This window comes from Eutrigla gurnardus (assembly GCF_963514095.1).
Source record: "Eutrigla gurnardus genome assembly, chromosome: 3".
NCBI classification, from domain to species: Eukaryota; Metazoa; Chordata; class Actinopteri; order Perciformes; family Triglidae; genus Eutrigla; species Eutrigla gurnardus.
In genome coordinates, this window is record NC_139917.1 from 13,074,638 (window position 1) to 13,083,426 (window position 8,789).

The 8,789-nt window shown below is 43.0% G+C and overlaps 1 protein-coding gene across 1 annotated transcript; it reads right to left on the bottom strand.

Moving 5' to 3' along the window:
- Positions 1-212: 212 nt before the first annotated feature.
- On the bottom strand, positions 213-8,585 carry melk (maternal embryonic leucine zipper kinase). The gene is made up of 18 exons (XM_084005160.1): positions 8,454-8,585; positions 8,100-8,213; positions 7,918-8,003; positions 6,910-7,026; positions 6,688-6,831; positions 6,495-6,563; positions 6,178-6,270; positions 5,833-5,931; positions 4,905-4,973; positions 4,544-4,642; positions 4,205-4,291; positions 3,932-4,063; positions 3,652-3,807; positions 3,246-3,534; positions 1,602-1,698; positions 1,199-1,355; positions 1,018-1,121; positions 213-928 (listed from the first exon to the last, which is right to left on the bottom strand). Exons 2-18 carry the CDS (start codon positions 8,176-8,178, stop codon positions 751-753), a joined length of 2,055 nt encoding a protein of 684 aa, XP_083861286.1. The 5' UTR covers positions 8,179-8,213; positions 8,454-8,585; the 3' UTR covers positions 213-750.
- Positions 8,586-8,789: the final 204 nt, after the last annotated feature.

Sequence of the window (8,789 nt, forward strand, 5' to 3'; positions counted from 1 at the left end):
TGAACTGAGAAATGCTGTCACGAAGCAAACAATCACGATCAATCCTCGTACCAAAGAGGGGTGAAGACCAGGCGACGAACAGAAGGATGATGACGGAGTGTAAAACACACCAATGCTCCATCAAACTGCTGAGTGAATTCAAATTAAAGAATGTCAGGGAAGTAGATCAATTAATCTCCATCATCTGTCTGCATAAAAACAGGTTCATTACATTCATCAGAAACCATTTATTTTGCTCCTTTTATGTCATGAGAAATCTAACGGACACAATACATGAAGACTAGACAAGCACCAATAAGAAATAAAAGCAGACGCTTCATACAACACAACCATGTATAAACATGATGGAAGAATTGGAAACATGTACATGAATGACAGTAAATTACAGCTACAGGGGAGAATAACAATATAGAGACATAAATATGGTAATACACAGCCAGGAGGTGTACTGTACATAGTGTGGTTACACTAATACATGCACACAGGACGTCCTATTCATCTTAATAATTATGAAGTAAAACAGCAGTAATCTACATTAGATGTGCTGTACAGGATCCTGAAATGTAATGCTCATACAATGTACATGCACACTTGGGATTGTGGCCTAAAGACAATTTTAAATATTCACAATGAATAATGGACTACATCAATAATGTGCTAAGACTCCATTCTTTGTCTGAATCTGTACATCAGTCGTTGAGCAGTGTCCGTTGGCTTGGAGCAGGAAGTGACATCGTTAAAGTGCATTATTTAGATGCTGGACGAGGAGAGGATGTCCTCCACCAGGTGCTTGTAGACCCAGGCGTCTCCCTTCAGCCTCTGGCGCCGGATCCCCACCACCTCCGGTCTCTGCAGCAGGCACACCTCCAGCTCAAACGCCATGGTTACCTTCCCGAAGTCACCCCAGGTCCGACACTTGAGATTATACCTTAATGAAAGGTGAAGGAGGCGAAACATTAGGATCGGATCAAAGCCTGGGCTGTCTGATCCGAACGGGTGTCAGGCGTGTCTTCTTACCCTTTCTGTGTGAAATCAACGTTTTTCCCCGGCAGGATGGAGAGGATCTGGTTAAGGACCTGGTCTGGATTGGTCTGACTGGTCAGAGTAACGTTGTACTGCGCCTAACGGAAAGACAAAGAAACTATGTGACGTGTACAACACAGATGCTGAGGCGCGAGGCTCCTTACACCCTTCATACCTTGATCTTGCGCGGGCCGTCCCGAAGGGCTCGCCTTTTGCTGGGAGTGAGCATGGTGATCATCTTATCCAGGCCTCTCTCCAGGGAACCGAACACCTTCCCTCCTCTCTTCTTCTTCCCGCTGTCTCCTATAACAGCCATGTCCAACGACCGAGACCTGGAGAGCAAACACGGTCTCGCATTGAATCACTTTGGAGGGTTGTTTGATCAAATTGCTCTCACGTCGCCCTTCAACTAGATCACCGGTTGACATTTCAGTGTTGGGGCAGAAACGGCACTCTAGGGCCGAGTAGCTTCTGTCCAATTTGTTAATCATTTAGGTTTATTCCATTCAGCTGCCGACACACTCACACATACATACACTTTCCACTACACCCTCTGTCACCTCAGAGCCTCCACTCACCTTCGCTCTGGACTGAAGGCCAGTATTTCAACATTTGCAAGCTCTTTGAACCCTTCTGCTTTCTTCTTATTGTCCTCTTTAGAGGAACTGCCTCCACCTGAAAAACACACACAGGAATTGAAGTAAGCAGACGCATTAACCTCTTACACTCTTACGGACATTGTTCAAGTCAACAGAACGTAGAGCAATAATTAGTCCGATTGTTTGTCAGACAAACAAGATTTGATGAGTTTGGACTAGGAAACTGTGATGGACCTTTGTTGTTAAATATTTTACAGACCAAACGATTAACTTAATTTATGGTAATGAAAAGTCATAGTAGACATTTTTTGAGTAGAAGTGTAAAAAAAAAAAGGTGCACAAGGCATTTACAATATATTTCTATTTGATTTTATGGTGCAAACCCTGAAAAACACAACGTTTTGGGTTTGAATATTTAGCTTAGTGTTTCTAAGCATCATCTTGTAGCTTAAAATAAAAACCTGGAAGAAAGCACACAAATCCAACAACAAATACATGAAACCATCCAGACAATATGAAATAAGATTATTTGAACTTCAAAGTGTCTTCTGAGGAAATAAAAGGGGAAACCCGTACGGGGGTTGGATAGGAAACTGACCGGTACGGCCCTTTGCTCTGGTGCTGATGCATGGTACTGGCTGGTTTGTCATTGAAGTTAGGAACACAAAGGCTTTGGTATACACAGAGACAGGAGGCATGACATGCACGCCCACACACACACACACACACACACACACACACACACACACAGAGAGAGAGAGAGAGAGAGAGAGAGGGGGGGAGAGAGAGAGCTCGGCTTTAGTGGCAAGAGAACACATGTCACTACAGCCCACGTGGGACAGTGAGCAGAGGAAAGAGACAGCTACACCTGTCACAGCACACGCCTAGGGACAGACACACACAGACCACGGTGTGTGTGTGGGTGGACAAGTTTGTCAAAGGCAGCATGTCTGCACTGTAGTTGTGAGAACAGCAGGCGGGAACGAGAGGCTGACCGAGCCAGATTCCCAGGGTTTAACACCAAACAGGTCAGCGGCGGCACGTAAACTGGCTTATAGCCGAGTTTATACAGGAACCTAATGAGGCCAGACACCTGAGCAGAGAATTCACTTTGACAAATAATTAAGACGCTAATGATTCTCCATTCATATTAGCGTCCTTCATTTATAGATAAGTGACTAGAATTAGCTTCCTGATAATAACCTCACCTTTGAGTTGACAGAGATAAGTGTGAATGTGAGAGTGTGTGTCCATTTTCAGTGGTTTCAGTAATGACAGCTAAATCATAGAAATATGAGAGGCTTTGGGATAAATAAAAAAAAACAGGCCCAATAAATGAGTTTATTACCAGAAGACAATTTACTTGCAAATGTGTGGCATGTGGCCGTGGCACTTGTGATTATGAGGGCTGCATGAAGACTGGGCGAGGGACAGATAAATGAAAGAGCGCATCGTGGAGAGGGGCAGTTGGCTAATGCAAATAATCTAATAGAGATTGGGCTTCAAGCTCTTGTTTGGAACTAAAACAATTACAGTATACAAATAAACCGCACGATGGACTGAAACTCTGTGTTCTCTGTGCTTCATTACTGCCATGGCTTGAGTAGCCGAGACTCCTCTTACCTTTAGGTGTGACTGCACTGGTTTGGGTGCCATTGACGTGAGCATTTTGATTGGGTGTGGTCAGCACATTCTTGGGCCGTGCGTTCTTCTTACTGGACACAGGAGTTCGAGGAGGAGGCAACGCAAATATTTCAACATCTCTCTCCTGCACAGCAATATTCTCCTTGTTCTCACGGGTTCGTCCTTGGTTTCTGTCCTTCCTCTCCTGGCGCTGCTGTGGTGTCGTTCGCCCCCTCTCTGAGCTCGGGCTGTAAGCACACCGTTTCTCCCCCAATGGAGATGCTAGTCTCTTTAGGAACACAAACAATAAAAAGAGATAAATGTGTTGAGCAGAATTCTGTGGAAGAAAAGAGTCATGGCGCTTCGCCATCGTGACCAGCATTCATGCTTTCCAAATTTCACATACTGTGTCTTTGTTGTTCACGGCTCCGTCTGGCTGACCTCTGACTCCCTTGGGTGTCACTGAAATCCACGGGCAATCATCAATGTAGTCTGAGCAATAGTCCAAAGAATTCACAATCACAGCATCTTCGTCCTCGCTGAAGTGAAGGACTTCCCTTGTCTGAGAGGAAATTAGAAATGGAATCATTTAGTACAGGGAAACAGTAAATACGTAAGGCGTACAAGGTAGAGTCGTAAAGACAAGAAGAACAAAGCATTTTGGGAGTTGTGGTACCAAGTCTGACCTGTAGTCTCTGGTGCAGCGGAGAGCAAGAGTCCTCACAGACTGCTGATTCAAGGCGCAGGCGAACCGGTCTGCCCCTCTGCTTCTTGGACAGCAGCAGCAGGTAGGTGGCTGTAGTCTGGTCATACCGCCACTGTAGGAGTTCATTTGTATCAGACGGAGTATCCAATAGAAGGTATGTCAAATATTATGTTTGTTGCCGCCCATAACACATGATGAAGTGAACGGTACAATAAACATCAACATTTAAATGTGAGTACAACCAAACACAAACCTCCTTGACCAGTGCTGTGGTGCTGCCCCTCGATCGCTTCATGTTGACAGCCATCTCAGTGATGCAGTCCTCGTCGATGTGGCCGAGCTACAAAAAAACATGACTCAGTATCTTACTGTAAAATCCTTTTTCTCTTTTTTATAGGAGCAGTAAGACAACAATTTGCAAAATTCAGGATTATGGAGTTGTTTGACTGAAGAAAAACCATGAGAATATGGATTACGTGTTCAGTTTGAAATCAAAAGAAGCATAAACAGTCAAAGGCTACCTTGGTGTCTGCAATTCTGTTTCTATGTTTACGTCTGTATGTGTAATGTTTTCGTGTGTGGATGTGCGTACCGGCTGCCTGCTATGCCACTCCACAGGGCTGTTGTAGTCTTTCATCACCCAGGGATGGTCCAGCAGCTGTCGAACAGTCACACGCCGCTTGGGGTCCACCTACAGGACACACAGGGAAACAACTCAATATGCAGGAGACCACACATCCAACAATCTTCAGCATGTCTACAACATTTTACATATTGTACAATACATACAATTATATTCTTATTATGTAAACACAAAATTCCTTTGACTCTTCTCGTACGGCGAGTGTATGTGATGACGTGTGATGATGAGCTCCAATGAGAACCAGTCTGAGGACTCATGGAGACACACGTGTGTAATAGCTAAAAAGGGAAAGACAGGGATTATTATGTACCTGCATCATCTGGTTGAGGAGGAGGACACTACCTGGAGACAGCCACCGGGGGTTATCATATTGGCCTCTCTGAAGAGGTGAAAGACGCACAAAAACACATTATGAAACATTAATACTGACATTTGACTTTGAGAAGGCAGTATTTAGACCATAAGAGCAAACACTAATTACAGGAAATGGACACGAAATTTACAGCAATTTAGGAACATCAGCATTCAATATTTTTCAAGTCAAATAATAAAATAAAACAACACTTTACATAACATAGTCGGGGTTCCACCATAGCCTGTAGTAATTGTACTTAGTAATCATGATGTCACCCATTGGTTTGTGGACTACGGTTTTGAGGCCTAAAGCTCAAAATTTTAGTCAACGCCATCTTGGGTTTTTGGCTGTTGCTATCTTGTATTTTTGCAAGAGTCCCTTACTGCACCTGGATTCTGGTGTGAAACTGTTAACAGTTAACATTATATTTCAAGGTTTAAATTTAGAGCTAAGACTTAAAGTCATCTTAGTAGCTAATTGTATTGGTAGTGTGGTATCGACCTGTCAATTACATGGTGGCCCCGCCCTAAAGCATCCCCTGCTTTCTGGTCTATTTGACTCTAAATGGACCATCATTTACTAAATGAACATCATGCTGGATTAAAGAAGACTTGAAACTAGAGATTGAGACCATAAACTCATGTTTACAATGTTTACTGAGATAATAAATCGAGTGAAAAGTTGGGCCGTTTTCTCATAGACTTCCATGCAATCCGGCTTTGTTTAACAAACAGGAGTCGCCCCCTGATGGCCAGCAGACAGAATGCAAGTTTAAGGCTCTTCAGTTTTGGCTTCACTTTTCAGAACCGGAGGTTGGCGCCTGGGTTCGGCATTTTAAATAACATAAAATATCAAACAGTTGGGAAAATGCCAGGGTTCTTACTGCAATCTTCCTGTAGAGGACCATACAATTGTCATCATCAAAGGGCAGGTATCCACAGAGGAGAGCGAACAGCAGCACTCCCATACTCCACACGTCAGCCTGGAGGTCACACACCACACAGCGGTGTTTCAGCTTTACAGTTAGGATTTCACAGCTCAGCTGCACTGAGTCATGCACCAGCGAATATGATCAGTACTCCATGAAAAAGCAGAATTGTGGAACAGGCATGTAATCGTGACTTTTAGTGTGAAAACAAATGCAAGTTTCGGGGGTTTAAATAAGGTCAAGTCTTGAAATCACAACTCTGGTGGCTCTTTGGTGTAAACAGCATGATGTGTCTCTCACCTCTGAACCAATATACGCTCTTCCCTGGATGAGTTCAGGAGCAGCGTACGCAGGGCTTCCACAGCACGTCATCAGCTCATAACCCAAACCTCCCTAGGAAAGAGAGAACCACATACACATGTTTACAGGCACTAACCCTCATCTTCAGGCATCAGAATTAATCTAGATATAATTATATGTATTACCAAATAATGTAAGGGCCAAACACTGTTTTCTCTTTCTTTTAGGGTGGAGGCAAATCTTTCTCCGTTCTCGAACAAAGCGCTAACTAATACTTTTGACACAAACACATTGGGACAGGGAATGTGGTGTTTTACCTTAGGTTTGGCACACAATCCAAAGTCTATGAGCTTCAAGTTGTGGTCTTCATCAATCAACAAGTTTTCCTACAGTTCAAGACGAGCAGTGCAGCAGGCATTGAGATTAGTGTGCAGTCACAGACAAGCAGACACATATTATTGTGGTTTCTCTTATGTGTCACATTCTCTTGCAATCAGTGGTTGGTTTTACCGGTTTGAGGTCCCTGTGTGCGTATCCCTGGCTGTGGACGTAGGCCATCGCAGACACAATCTGCCTGAAAAACACCCTGGTCTCCTCCTCTGACAGACGGTCCTTTGCTATGATGTAGTCAAACAACTCCCCACCTGGACAGTACTGAGAGAAAGATGCTGTATTACTAAACATCAATGTCATATTCACGCTCCCACACAGCCTGTGTGTATGCCTGCTTACCTCCAGCACTATGAAGATCTGAGTGGAGGTCTCTATGACCTGGTAGAGACGACAGACGTGCTGATGACTCAGGTTCTTCATTGCATCGATCTCCACCTTCACGCGGGGCAGGTCATCCTGGGGTGGCAAACACACTTTTTAATCTGTAACTTGTATCTGTAACATTTGCCAATTCACGCAGAAAACAGTGAATTGGACAATCTTTTCACATTTTAAGTAATGTAGGACATCAACTGTATTTTACAAATAGGGATTGGTTTGGAAGGTTTGAAGGAAAAATTCTCATTATATTTAAATCCAATAGCCATCCCAAATAGTTTAATAATCGAGTCGTGAGGTGACGGACGATTCCCACCCCTAGTGATTAGTATGATCATATTCTGTCGTAATTTTACAGAATAATCCTGTCCAAATACTAACTTTTGTAAAAGTGTTATTTAGGTTCATATTGTTACTATTGTCAAGAATTGTATCTGATGTAATGCATAATAGCAGAACGGTTAATTGCATTTATTATAACTTTAACTTAATAATTTGCAAATATTTGCCATGTTTATATATATATATATATATATATATAAACTAAGAACATTATGAGTATACTGATATTGCAGTTCCTTTAATTCACCCCAGCCCTAATTCTAAAATGATTATTTAAATTAAATTTAAATCTACCAAAAGGAAATAAATAAATTCAGGATTTGTTAGCCGTTCTTTGTTGTATGTTGATATATACCTTTCCCTCATCACTTTGGGCTGTGCTAACTTGTGATAGTATTTTTTTATCTACATTTTCTAGGCTAAAGACTGCCTACTTCTATAGACCTCAGACATGTATTCACTTTAATGACTATACTGGTTGTTAATGATGAGATAACTGTTAAGGATGGGAAGACACAAGAAAAATGTTCATGGTTGGGATTATCTTGAATCTTGCTTTGTGTCAGGTTGCACCGTTTAATGTAGTTCACCAAAAAGCTGAGCAGACAACGGGTCTCTTTGACTCACCCCAAGATCCTTCTTGTTCATGATTTTAATGGCCACCTTCTCTCCTGTCAGGATGTGTCGACCCAGCTTGACTTTGGCGAAGCCTCCTGACGGACACACAGGGTTCACAAACACAGTGAGAGAGGTCGTGGCTCCGGCAGAGCCGCTTCACTCGCTCACACGCGTCCACATCGTCTTATTACCTGAGCCGATAGTCTCGTAGACCTCGTAGTATCGATGGAGCTCCTCAGCTCCGCGCTGCTCCGTTCTTTCCACAGGCATCCTCCCCCGCTGTAGCCGCACCACGATGGCCCTCCCTGGGTGAAGGGAACGGTTAGCCGGGGTAGCACGCACCTCGCTCAAACACTAAAAGTGAAAACTTCTCTTTGGCTTAAATGTAAAGATTAGCAAGTGGCTAACATATTCTAGCAAACCACTGTCAACTGACGCAAAAAATAATAAATGTAACACTAGCTAACAAAAACCGTCAATACCACCAAAAAGTAACGTCAGTAAAACGTACGTTACTACAAACTACCCGAACACCACGTATTTACCTGAATCTGTATGAAAATGAGAGATGAAGAATGTAAAAGCGGTTAGCCACCACACGTCATGTAGAAAAGCCTGCTACCAGAGATGTTTTGTTGTAGAAATTTGAATTTCGCACGTCGACTGACTCAATTTCCTGCTTCCGGTTTGTGAGTCGTGCGCCCCCCTGTGGTGGATAGCGGTACTGTGGTCATGCAAAAAAGGATTCAACTTTGTGATGCTTTTGAAAGCTGTAGTATATAGGGGTATTGAATTGTACTGCATTTTATCTCCTCATTATAGATGGGATGGAAACAAATATAGTAAATACATCGTAATATAATACACCATAGAGTTGAGGT

What these genes read in the sequence shown, in the direction of transcription:
- melk (XM_084005160.1), bottom strand. Translation starts at nt 8,178, where the DNA reads ATGCCTGTGGAAAGAACGGAGCAGCGCGGAGCTGAGGAGCTCCATCGA. An exon ending in TCCTCTACAGGAAGATTGCA is followed by an intron (nt 4,974 to 5,832) that starts GTAAGAACCCTG and finishes TCACCTCTTCAG; the next exon opens with AGAGGCCAATATGATAACCC. An exon ending in AGTGGCATAGCAGGCAGCCG is followed by an intron (nt 4,292 to 4,543) that starts GTACGCACATCC and finishes GTTTTTTTGTAG; the next exon opens with CTCGGCCACATCGACGAGGA.